The sequence below is a fragment of the Coregonus lavaretus genome (genome assembly GCF_964263955.1).
Source record: "Coregonus lavaretus genome assembly, chromosome: 3".
Classification (NCBI taxonomy): Eukaryota; Metazoa; Chordata; class Actinopteri; order Salmoniformes; family Salmonidae; genus Coregonus; species Coregonus lavaretus.
Genome location: NC_139990.1, coordinates 35,584,788 through 35,598,733, shown reverse-complemented (window position 1 = coordinate 35,598,733; position 13,946 = coordinate 35,584,788). Strand labels below are relative to the sequence as shown.

Genomic DNA, 13,946 nt, shown 5'->3' with positions numbered 1-13,946 from the left:
AACAACAATTCTAGTACAGGGGTATTTTAATCCAAGCCTGGAGTACTGCTGTTTTTCTGTTCTACCTCATAATTACCTGCACTCACCTGGTGTCCCAGGTCTAAATCAGTCCTTGATTAGAGGGGAAGAATGAAAATCAGCAGTGGAACTGGCTTTGAGGTCCATGTTTTGAATTTGCCTGTTCTAGGAGATATTTATATATCCCTCATGTCTGCCACTTCGTATATCATTGTCTGCCATGTCAGAATCATCATTCCAGAGAGATTTATAGTTGAAGCTTATTTTGTGTTGTCCTGATAATTAGGAACAATTACTAGTTTATTTCCCCTCCAGATTATTTCTCCATACACAATGTTGTCGTATATTTCTACTAATGCCTTCGTCTCCTGTTGCATATCATCATCCATGTAATTTGGTGTTGAATCCTTTTTGATGACCATTTTTTAAATTCTTAACCATACCAAATGCAATGCCAAATGTAAGCCTTCCTTCAGTTAAATGAAATGTTATTTTGCGATCTAAAACATTTCGGTAATGTTGAAGTAAATTATGAAACATCAAGCTATTTTGAATACACTTTCTTGGCCCTAGTCATGAAATGTACATTGAGGGAAGTTACTGCTTTCAATAAATGTATAATAAAAATTAAAATAGTAAAAAATTGAGTTAGTTTTTCATCAGATGGCGACAATATTTTACTATACATTTACTATATGACAACATTTGTATATAATGGTTTTTAATGTGAAATGGAAGATTTAACTAGTTTTTCAGGCACTGATTTACATTTCTATTTCAAAAAATGTGGCCGTTTGTAATCTTTCTTTCCTGCCTTAGGTCATATTTGGTTGACAATCAGCTAATTATCTTTAGATCGCTGTATTAACAATCCTTTTGACTGTCTGCCTTTCAGATATGGTGATTCAAAATCAATTGACATCAAAAGTTGGGGATGTTTGGAAAACCAATAAAAGATAGGAGTGTTAAATCTATACTGTAACTTTTTGTTCCTCAGAATGTGATGTTGAATCACCACATAATGCATGTCACCTACTCTGAGATTGAATCATCGAGGTTGATTAATTCAACCAATAGCTATTTGTTTTGTAAGGTTTGACCATATGGTAAAGTAGTTAGTACTTGGCTCAAATGACCGGAAGGGTGGAGGTAGCAGGTTTTCTGTTGCCTCTTGAGACTCATTATTACTCCTCTTCACAAGAGTTGCATTGTTATGGGTGAACAAAGCCCTAATGCAAAGCACAGGTCTCATCCTGTTCCTATGCATTCTCAGGAAATGTTACAGAAGAGTTGTTATTGAGGTATATGAATGAGCATTTGACGTGCGATTTAACCAGGATGGTCTTTTTGCCTAAATTATCATTAATTATTTGAGTAATTAATTATGTATAATGTTTTCCTATGGAATTTTATTCCGATCTGTTTTGTTACATTCAGGACAGTTTTGCGTAGTCCTTAGTGTAGTTTGGTCAACATTCCAGTAGATGTCACTATGACGATAAAGTGAAAGCACTGTCTGTCATGCTTTATTGCTTTGGTAAATATTTCACCTGTTACTGTGGTTATAGATTACATTTCAAGATCCATCACCAATTGAACTTCCTCTGCAAAGCAGTTTGTGAACTGACGAGGAAGTGAAATGATTGAAAAGTAAAGTAATTAAGTATTACCTCAACAAAAGTTAAAGATCAAACCATTTTAAAACTAATTTGAGCTCTGGAGAAATGGATGGAATTTGTGTATATCGGAACAACAAAACTTTCTAAGCCTTATAGCTAGTTGTACTGTATTTCCATCTTCCAGCTTCGCTAGTTTGCTTGATCTCCTTAGGGAGAATTAGAGAAATGCTTAGATACTCAGCCATAAGTTGACAATAAATAATGAAATTCTTGGTGTTGGTGTAATTCTTGTAAACCATTACATGTGATGTCTCAGTGAAACATGTCCTCAAATGTCCATATTGAGGGAACAACTGTGGATGAAATATCAGCTCAAACGTGTCTTGGTTGGTTGACAAAAGCACACCCACCAAGGAATGGGGCTATAATCCCCAGGTTCCCTCAGAGGAATCCCTCACTGCAAGACTCAATGCATTGGACTTTGGCTTCTCTGCTTTGCAGAACCTCTGACTGAACTCCCTGCTGTCTACCCAACGTGAGTATATGTGCACGGATGCATAATATCCTCTTCTTACTGTTAACTTTCAAAAAATGAAGTGAACAATCTTTACTCTTTTTTGGTTTACTTTGTGTACTTGTAAAGGTGTAAAATATAATTCAAATAGACTGAATATATTTAGAAAAATGTGTTATTTATGGTTATGATACATGCTTTTTCATATATGACATGTGTAGTCTACTTTTTTGGACTTTTAGGTAAAATTGACAATTTTTACCTGAAAATGTTATTTCTGCTGACATAAAAGTCTGGGACATCTGTTTCAATGTCTTGCTTTCATCACACCTTATATTTAACTTAGAGGACACGCTGTAACATAAAGTAATTTCCTATAATTGTTTTCCATTCCTTTGAGTTGTTTTTGTACCAGATCAAAGACACTGCAGCAAGCTGGTTTCCTTGTCAATAAAAAATATCCTGCTCAGATGTTTTCATAGTAGTTATACAATACTTTTACAGTATAAGTAACAAATGTTACCTTTAGGCTGATTCATGGTGATATTTTAAGTAGAGTAAGGAAATGCAACCCTGACAGTGTCCAGTGTCCAATTAACTTTGTCACAAGGTATATTGGGCAGGTCTTTCAGTATTGAAAGCATCAGAAAGTGATTTCCACTAATGCATTTTTTACATAATCATTTGTTACTCCACATCTGAAGCCTTGTAAAAATCTGTAAGAATTCGACATTGTCATCTTTAGTAGAGAGCTTCAACTGATAAGAATCACCTCCCAGATGACACTGCAGGTTTAAGTGGCCAAAATCAACACACATTCAGACGACACTGGACCCTCGGTTACAAAACCCAACGTTTTAAAATGTATTTATGTAAGGCCGAGATTCAATCCAAAGCATGTTGTAGAACAGCGCACTAGACAGCTCTATAACACACCTGAGATTGAATCCTGTCTTAAAAAATACTGGGAAATCATTTGGCATGTATTTTTTTTACATTACCAGAAGTAGACTCTTTTCTCAATGAGTTGAGCCACTTGGCTCCTAAATATATTCAGCTACTAATAACTACCAGGAAAGAATGTTTGGTATTTGCTTAGCTGAAAAGGGATTAAACTAAGGTGAAATGTGCGGGGTCAGCATTGGATGACTAACACGATTTTATAACTTTTATGGTTAATGTATGGTAAAGGGACAATGGTTCCCAACCATCATAGACATCATGATAATGTTTACTAAAGTGCTACAAGCCTGCATTTTAACCAATAACATCATGGTTATGTTTTAAGCCATTAGTGTGTTTACCTGCATTTCAACCAATAGCCTGCACTTTCAGTAGAGAAAGTAAATGCACTTAGATTTTAAGTAGACTTTTTAGATTATGGGGGTACTAAATGTCACATACCAGAGCAATCATTGAGTAAACACAGGAATAAGTCACTAACCTGGAAGGAGTATTCCTTACCAGCTGCACGGGGTGAGTGAGACAATGTCTCGTTTTCAACTAGATGTGGTCAAGACACGTGTTTGTGTGGGCCATTGTTGTGGATTTGGCATTCTACTCTTATACCTCAAGTGTTGCATCAATTCAACATTAGAACACATTGCTTTTTTTCTATATGCAAAGTACATTTCTGTGAATAACAGACAAAGTATAAATATAATCTAATGTGATCATTTCATTGTATTTTGTACTGCCCTAACTCATTTATTTCTATCTCATTCTAGAACCCACTTGCGAGCACACCAGTGTTCAGCACCCAGATTCACAATGTCACTTTTCATCCATATATTGGCCTGCCTGTTTGGCATGGGCTCCTGGGTGTCCATCAATGGACTATGGGTAGAGCTGCCTCTCATCGTGCCCCAGATCCCAGAGGGTTGGTACCTGCCATCCTACCTATCCGTCCTCATCCAGATGGCCAACGTGGGGCCCCTGTTCATCACCCTCATGCACCGCTTCCGCCCCAGGGCGCTCAACGAGACAGTGGTCATCTATGTGATCATCTCCCTGGGCATGGTGGCCAGCTTTCTCCTGGCCTTCTTCTGGAAGGAGACGCTGGTGGTGGTGGGCGTCCCACGCAGCGTGGCCCTCCTCCTCCTTACCTTCTTCCTCTCCACTGTGGACTGCACCTCCTCTGTCACCTTCCTGCCCTTCATGATGCGTCTGAAGCCCCAGTACCTCACCACCTACTTCGTGGGGGAGGGTGTCAGTGGCCTGCTACCCGCCCTGGTAGCCCTGATCCAGGGGGTGGGGGTGGTCCACTGTAACAACAGCACTCGGATGATAAATGACACTGGCTCAGTTAGTGTTAGCTACGAACTGCAGGCCCAATACCAGCCGGCCAACTTCTCAGCTGAGGTGTTCTTCTTCTTCCTCAGTGCCATGATGTTGGTGTGCCTGGGAGCCTTCATCCTGCTGAACTACCACCCTGCCGTGGCCCGGGAACGCCCAAATGCTCGCTACCCTAACGGGGTGCTGGAGAAAGGCGAGGCAGCTCAGAAGAACCCGACAGAGCAGAAGCCCATGATCAAACAGTCTGATATCAAGCCCAAAAGCAACTTTTGGACCGGGACGTACAGCTGGATACAGGTGCTGTACATGTTCTTCATCCTGGCCTGGGTCAATGGCCTGACTAACGTTGTGCTTCCCTCAGTGCAGTCCTACTCTTGTCTGCCCTATGGAAACAGTGCCTACCACTTATCAGCCACCATGGCTGCAGTGTCCAACCCTCTAGCCTGCTTCATTGCCATGTTTTTCCCAGCAAGGTCAGTTTTGTTCAAATGTATTTCCAATAAATATGAATGAATCGTTATTTAATTTACACATTATCAACTTAATATATGTAGGCCTATTTGTAGGCTTATTTTGTGGCAAACAAAATGGGACTTTTATTCAACTGCACCTCCTAACCCACTAATACTGATAATGTTACTGTCATCCTTTCACAGGTCCTTATTGCTGTTGGGGGCTCTCACGGTGGTTGGCAGTGGGGTTGGAGCCTACATCATAGGCATGGCAGTGCTGAGTCCATGTCCTCTGCTGGTCAACGAAACCTCAGGAACCTTCCTCATTGTAAGTTTCCACAACATAAATTCATAATGTACAGTGTGGTCGGAAATTATTGACACCCTTGATAAAGATGCACAATAATGACTATAAAATAAATAATTCAAATACTTAGTTACTGTATATTGTAGGCAAAAAAAAGGTTCAAAGATCATACCCCCAAGACGTTAAATTATATGAGAAAAAAATATTCAATTTTATTTGGAACGGCAAGCCAGACAAAATTAAAAGGGCATATTTATATAATGAATATGAATTCGGGGGACAGAAATTATTAAATATTAAAGCATTAGACCTATCACTAAAAGCTTCAGTCATACAAAAGTTATACTTAAATCCGAACTGGTTCTCAACAAATTAGTAAGATTGTCTCACCCAATGTTCAAGAAAGGCCTTTTTCCCTTTATTCAGATTACAACAACTCATTTGCAGTTATTTGAGAAGGAAATCATCTCCCAAATATCACTATTTCTAAAACAAGCCATAGAAAGTTGGTTGCAATTTCAATTTAATCCTCCAGAAACGACAGAACAAATAATGCAACAAATATTGTGGTTAAATTCAAATATACTAATTGACAAAAAACCTTTATTTTTTTGACAGAATGTTTAAAAAAGGTATAATCTTCGTAAATGATATCATCGGTAGGACTGGTGGAGTTATGTCACACATGCAGCTAACAAAAACATATGGAAATGTCTGCTCTACCCAAAATTACAACCAAATTTTTGCAGCCTTACCGCAAAAGTGGAAGAGGAAAGTGGAAAGGGGAGAAAGTAAGGAACTTGTCTGTCGGCCTTGCATTAAATAACATAATTGGTTAAGGAAAACTGTGATAAATAAAAAAGTATATCAGTTTCACTTAAGGGCCAAAGGATTGACAGCCGTCCCATATAGATTGCAAAATAGTTGGGAAGAGATCTTTGACGTACCGATCCCATGGCATAGTGTTTATGAACTGACACGCAAAACGACACCGGATTCAAAAATTTGAATCTTTCAATTTAAATTATTATATAAAACCGGATGGACATCATGAAAATGATCGGAGAGGTTGAGAGTAGAAGAAGTTCAGGAGCAAAAAATAAAATAAAAATATATATAATAGAATTATTGTAAAATGAACTGTGTCCATAAGGTGTAGATAGTAAGTATAGACCGGAAGTAGAGGCCTGAGCATTGTTGTTCACTAATTTACTCCAAGTAGGGAAAGGATGGCGGGGTTGAAAAGTAATAAAGGGGAGTATATATATAAAAAACATGGGGGATTGGAAGTGATGCAGACAATTACATTGATAGAAGATACAATATATCTGCAATATTAAGCTGATCCATCCCCGCCCCCCCCCCCAAAAAAAAATTTAAATAAAAAAATACATGCTAACCTCCCCCCTCATGCTGAGAGGTTAGCATGTATTGGGGGTGTGACCTTTGACAATCTAACTTTCTCATTGGTTATTCACAATTCATTCAGGATTATCCGTAATCATGGTAACATCCACATTTAATGTAGAAGTGTTTATATTCTATTCCTATTTACAATAAAAGTGAATCCAAAATGACACAATATATTATTAACCATTCATTTCTATTGGGCACAAAATAGAACACAGCCAAAACTAACTGCAAATAGATCCAACAAGTGTGTATAGTCACAATTTTGATGTAGTCATTGCGTGCTAGGAATATGAGACCAAATACTAAACTTTTGACTACTTTATTTATAAGAATCTTTAAGGATGTCAATCATTTTGACACCTACCTTTTGAGAAACAAATGTATTAATTGTTAAACAAAATCTCATTCTCTGAGCAATTGTATTAGTATAAAATATGATAATTTCCCCTTTAAAAAACAACAACCCATATAGCTCAGTATGTGGATTATTTATTTTATACAGTCATTATTGCTCATCTTTATCAAGGGTGTCAATCATTTCGGACCCCACTGTAGTTATATGCTACAGATGAAAGCATAACATAGAGGACTCTACATCTCATGGAAATAATTATTACACATACAGTATATTGTAAAGATTACAATGGATTGAATAAGTAAATGTTATACTTGTCCCTTCTCTCAGGTGGGCTCCTGGATCCTCTTCGTCCTCACTTTGTCCTATGTTAAGGTGATCATTGGAGTGATCCTCCGTGATGAGGGCCACAGTGCTCTCGTGTGGTGTGGAGCAGTGGTGCAGTTGGGCTCCTTGATGGGTGCCGTCACCATGTTTCCCTTGGTCAGTGTGTATAGTTTATTTTTATCAGGAGACCCATGTAACACAAAGTGCCCTTAAATTATGCTAAACAACGATGATCCAGGCATATTCTGAGAAAAACATATTTGATTAATTCCTCTGAAGCATGTGTACTTTATTAGTAAAATGCAATTGAACAACTAACCAGTGAGGTGAACAGAATTCAGCCAACTCGTCATAGTAAGTATACCGTATATAAGGTTCAGGGTGATTTACACCCTCCAAATATCTTGTCATGGAACATTGGTGCTATTTGATAAGCTACCATCAGAGCCTCTTTTCACTTTACACTAGCAGCTTGTGGATAGTAAAATTAGGGGCTTTTGTCAGTGCATGCAAATAATACCAGGCAGAGAGTAAGCACATTCATAGAGTAGCACATACCAGGTAAAGAGAAAGAACATTCAGCTTTCCGGAAGATAAAAGCCTTTTTGTAGCAGACGCCATTGAATAAATGGACTTGTGATTAACTATGTCAACTATTATGGTAGCCCTAATCTAATGTTGACAGATCTAATGTCTGACAGTTTGGATTTTACAAGAGTTATGGGGAGAGTCTTGAATGGACCATTCTCACAGTGGATAATCTTTCATAGGAATTCAGTGATTATGTAGCAATTTTAACATTTAACATTTGGTCATTTAGCACAGGGGTTCCCAAACTGTTTCACTCGGGGGCCCCCTTCCAGCATTGGGGAATATCCCACACACCCCTGCGCCCACAGCTTATTTCCTGCTATTCTACACATTTTGTCATGGGGTGCAAAGAAAATATTGCACTTTTAAAGCAAATTCTCTTCATATTCTATACATTTTGCCATGTCTAATGTGTATTCATGTGATATTTGAGTGTCTAAAAAATTACTATCTATGGGCTAAAAAACCTAAATAAAAAATTGTTTTGCTGACATGGGCTATTTCTGACAAGTTATAAATAACTCTCTAAGGTATGCAATGACTATCATTACAAGAGGAACTGATGATGCACCACCCAATTTCGAAATTGCACCTTGTGCATTCTGCTATTACAACTTTCAAGAGTCAGGTGCAGGAGGGTAAATCACAGTATACAGAGTTTATTCCATAATCCAGCGTAACCAGTCCAGTGCGCAAAACAGGCGCACTGGAACAAACATGCACACGGGGAAAATACCCCGGCAATACAAAATACTTAGTTCAACCGAGCTACTAATCCTCACAAAGAACAATCACCCACAAGGACAAGGGGGCAGAGGGAACACTTAAACACATACTAATGAGGGGAATATGAACCAGGTGTGTGTAATTGACAAGACAAAAGGAATGATGAGATATGGAGCGGCAGTGGCTAGAAGGCCGGTGACGACGAACGCCGAAGCCTGTCCGAACAAGGAGGGGAGGCAGCTTCGGAGGAAGTCGTGACAGTACCCCCCCCCCCCTTGACGCGCAGCTCCAGCAGCGCGCCGACCCCGGCCTCGGGGACGGCCAGGAGGACACGGAGCAGGGGTAGCCGGATGGCGACGGTGGAAATCCCGCAACAGGAAGGGATCAAGGATATCCCTCACCAGTACCGTTCCTCCGGACCGTACCCCTCCCACTCCACGAGGTACTGAAGGCCCCCCACCCGACGCCTCGAATCCAGGATGGAACGGTCGGAGTACGCCGGGGCCCCCTCGATGTCCAGAGGAGGCGGAGGGACCTCCTGCACCTCAGACTCCTGGAGCGGACCAGCCACCACCGGCCTGAGGAGAGATACATGAAACGAGGGGTTAATACGGTAATCATGGGGGAGTAATAACCTATAGGTAACCTCGTTGATTCTCCTCAGGACTTTCAACGGCCCCACAAACCGTGGGCTCAGCTTCCGGCAGGGCAGGCGGAGGGGCAGATTCCGGGTCGAGAGCCAGACCCGATCACCCGGTACGAAGACCGGGGCCTCACTGCGGTGGCGGTCAGCGTTGGCCTTCTGACGACGCATGGCGCGTTGGAGGTGGACGTGGGAAGCGTCCCCACGTCTCGTCCGCGCGCCGAAACCAGTCATCCACCGCAGGAGCCTCGGTCAGGCTCTGGTGCCACGGTGCCAGAACCGGTTGGTAACCTAAAACACATTGGAGTGACTGAGAGAGTTCTGGGCATATTCGGCCCATGGCAAGAACAGAGACCACTCCCCCGGTCGGTCCTGGCAGTAGGACCGCAGGAACCTATCCACATCCTGATTTACCCGTTCCACCTGCCCATTAGACTTGGGGTGGAAACCAGAGGTCAGGCTGACCGAGACCCCCAGACGTTCCATGAACGCCTTCCAGACCTTGGATGTGAACTGGGGACCCCGGTCAGACACTATATCCTCTGGTACCCCGTAGTGCCGGAAGACGTGTGTAAACAGGGCCTCCGCAGTTTGCAGGGCCATGGGGAGACCGGGCAGAGGAAGGAGGTGACAGGCCTTGGAAAAGCGGTCCACAACGACCAGGATGGTGGTGTTACCTTGGGAGAGGGGAAGATCGGTAAGGAAAGCAACACTCAGGTGAGATCATGGTCGTTGTGGAACTGGTAAAGGTTGTAACTTACCTGCTGGGAGGTGCCTAGGTGCCTTACTCTGGGCGCACACCGAGCAGGAGGAGACATACACCCTCACGTCCTTAGCCAAGGTAGGCCACCAGTACATTCCGGTCAGGTAGCGCACTGTACGACCAATACCTGGGTGACCAGAGGAGGGTGATGTGTGTGCTCAGTAGATCAGACGATCACGGATAAGAGCAGGCACGTACTGCAGCCCAGCTGGACACTGAGGTGGAGATGGCTCTGTGCGTAACGCCTGTTCTATATCCGCGTCCATCGCCCATTCTACCGGTGCCACATTGCAGGAGGCCGGGAGTATCGGGGTGTTGTCTCAGGGCCTCTCCTCTGTGTCATACAGCCATGACAATGTGTCTGCCTTCACGTTCTTCATACCCGGGATGTATGATAGTGTGGCCATGTCCACCAGTTGCGTGAAGGACAACATGGTGTCCCGGCAGGCTAGCTCCCTTCGGACGTCCTTCCGCAGATGGCACCGGAAGTGGTCGATAAGGGCCCGCTCGTTCCACCCGGACCCAGCTGCTAGAGTCCGAAACTACAAGGCGAAGTCCTGCGCAGTCCTTGTCCCCTGCCTCAGGTGGACCAGCCGCTCCCCCGCCTCTCGACCTTCTGGCGGATGATCAAAGACAGCCCGAAAGAGGCGAGCGAACTCCCCTCAGTTGTCCAACACGGCTCCTCCTTCATTCCAGACCGCGTTGGCCCACTCCAGGGCTTTCCACCGAGAGGCAGGAGACGAGGGCGGACACCTTCTCCCGCTCCGATGGGGCCGGCCTGATGCTGGAGAAGTAGAGTTCCAGTTGGAGGAGGAATCCTTGGCAGAGAGCAGCTTTCCCGTCGAACTCCCATGGTCGGGATATATGGATCCCTCTGGGTGCTGGGGTGTGGGTGGCTGGATCCGGTTGCCCAGCTGGTCTTGACAGATCGGGTCCTCTCCTCTCCAGGCATTGGAGAACCTGATCCATCGCTTCTCCCAAGCTGGCTAGCATTGTTGAATGCTCCTGGACCCGTGCCACGAATCCAGGCATGCGCTCCTCTCCCGCTGACTCCATAGTTGGTGGGAGATTCTGTGATGCGTGATGCGTGATTTGAAGGAGTCAGGCGCAGGAGGGTAAATCACAGTATACAGAGTTTATTCCGTAATCCAGCGTAACCAGTCTAGTGCGCAAAACAGGCGCACTAGACTGTTTTACCACATTTTCTCTATTCAATTTTCTCTACCAAATCTCGGTTCTTCACATTTTCTAGTTCACATCAAAAGACTAGAGTAGGCTATTGCCACCTATATTATTCAACTTTTTATTTTGAACAGGCAAACAGTTTTCCTTGAGTAAACAGCAGGATAGCATGAACACATGCATAGGAACAACTAAACAGTTGAAAAGGTTTTCTGGATAATTTGACTTTAAGGCCAGTAAAATAGTTGCAGGGTTCTAACACAAATGTACAACCATATTAGTTATGCGGACAGTTCTACAGGCACGCTTTTTGGTTGGGTGCATCATCTTTCCCTGGTCCTGATTTCTTTACAGCAAATATAATAGTCATATTGCACCACCACATCGATATAACAAGGAAATTCACAATCCCACATACAGTGGGGAAAAAAAGTATTTAGTCATCCACCAATTGTGCATGTTCTCCCACTTAAAAAGATGAGAGAGACCTGTAATTTTCATCATAGGTACACGTCAACTATGACAGACAAAATGAGATTTTTTTTTTCTCCAGAAAATCACATTGTAGGATTTTTAATGGATTTATTTGCAAATTATGGTGGAAAATAAGTATTTGGTCAATAACAAAAGTTTCTCAATACTTTGTTATATACCCTTTGTTGGCAATGACACAGGTCAAAAGTTTTCTGTAAGTCTTCACAAGCTTTTCACACACTGTTGCTGGTATTTTCTCCCATTCCTCCATGCAGATCTCCTCTAGAGCAGTGATGTTTTGGGGCTGTCGCTGGGCAACACAGACTTTCAACTCCCTCCAAAGATTTTCTATGGGGTTGAGATCTGGAGACTGGCTAGGCCACTCCAGGACCTTGAAATGCTTCTTACGAAATCACTCCTTCGTTGCCCGGGCGGTGTGTTTGGGATCATTGTCATGCTGAAAGACCCAGCCACGTTTCATCTTCAATGCCCTTGCTGATGGAAGGAGGTTTTGACTCAAAATCACACGATACATGGCCACATTCATTCTTTCCTTTACACGGATCAGTCGTCCTGGTCCCTTTGCAGAACAACAGCCCCAAAGCATGATGTTTCCACCCCCATGCTTCACAGTAGGTATGGTGTTCTTTGGATGCAACTCAGCATTCTTTGTCCTCCAAACACGACGAGTTGAGTTTTTACCAAAAAGTTCTATTTTGGTTTCATCTGACCATATGACATTCTCCCAATCCTCTTCTGGATCATCCAAATGCACTCTAGCAAACTTCAGACGGGCCTGGCCATGTACTGGCTTAAGCAGGGGGACACGTCTGGCACTGCAGGATTTGAGTCCCTGGCGGCGTAGTGTGTTACTGATGGTAGGCTTTATTACTTTGGTCCCAGCTCTCTGCAGGTCATTCACTAGGTCCCCCCGTGTGGTTCTGGGATTTTTGCTCACCGTTCTTGTGATCATTTTGACCCCACGGGGTGAGATCTTGCATGGAGCCCTAGATCGAGGGAGATTATCAGTGGTCTTGTATGTCTTCCATTTCCTAATAATTGCTCCCACAGTTGATTTCTTCAAACCAAGCTGCTTACCTATTGCAGATTCAGTCTTCCCAGCCTGGTGCAGGTCTACAATTCTGTTTCTGGTGTCCTTTTAATATAATAATAATAATATGCCATTTAGCAGATGTTTTAATCCAAAGCGACTTACAGTCATGCGTGCATACATTTTTTTTTTTTGTGTATGGGTGGTCCCGGGGATCGAACCCACTACCTTGGCATAACAAGCGCCGTGCTCTACCAGCTGAGCTACAGAGGACCACCTCCTTTGACAGCTCTTTGGTCTTGGCCATAGTGGAGTTTGGAGTGTGACTGTTTGAGGTTGTGGACAGGTGTCTTTTATACTGATAACAAGTTCAAACAGGTGCCATTAATACAGGTAACGAGTGGAGGACAGAGGAGCCTCTTAAAGAAGAAGTTACAGGTCTGTGAGAGCCAGAAATCTTGCTTGTTTGTAGGTGACCAAATACTTATTTTCCACCATAATTTGCAAATAAATTCATTAACAATCCTATAATGTGATTTTCTGGAAATAAAATTCTCAATTTGTCTGTCATAGTTGACGTGTACCTATGATGAAAATTACAGGCCTCTCTCATCTTTTTAAGTGGGAGAACTTGCACAATTGGTGAATGACTAAATACTTTGTTTCCCCACTGTACAACCCATCCATTCTCATACATTTCTAAGAAACTCTTTGCCAGGCCAATTGGCAATACTAGAACCCACACAGCCACATTGCACACCTCTGTAAACCTGTACTTTTTCAGCAATGGGTAGGTTGTGGGGCGTGTCAATGCCACATAGCGCTCCATGCAGATAAAACATAAATTCATGGGTCCCCCTATAAGCGAATATCCAAACATAAATGCCCTAATAAAATCCCCCGAAAACATTAAAAAGGCAATCTGCAGTTCAACTCAGAGGTTGAACCCACCACTGTTTTGGTAAACAGCTGAGGGATGGAGTTGGAGAAATGTAACCACTCTCAAATAATTTATAGACAGAGCTACGTATATTTTGGGTTCTCATAGGGAACGACAGTTTAACTAAGTTCATTTATGAGTTATATTCTTTAAGAATCAATGGGTATATAACATACATTTTAAAGTAAAAAAATTGATGTACCAATCGCATATCTTTCTGCATACGCTCATTTTTTTAAATATCAGAAAATGTGGTTTACACACCGGTGTGTTTAA

General features: G+C 42.5%; 1 protein-coding gene across 1 annotated transcript; it reads left to right on the top strand.

Moving 5' to 3' along the window:
• Positions 1-3,921: 3,921 nt before the first annotated feature.
• Positions 3,922-7,513, top strand: LOC311115674 (riboflavin transporter 2-like; the record flags this gene model as incomplete). Its single annotated transcript, XM_084157329.1, has 3 exons — positions 3,922-4,919; positions 5,103-5,226; positions 7,304-7,513. 3 exons carry the CDS (start codon positions 3,922-3,924, stop codon positions 7,511-7,513), a joined length of 1,332 nt encoding a protein of 443 aa, XP_084013455.1.
• Positions 7,514-13,946: the final 6,433 nt, after the last annotated feature.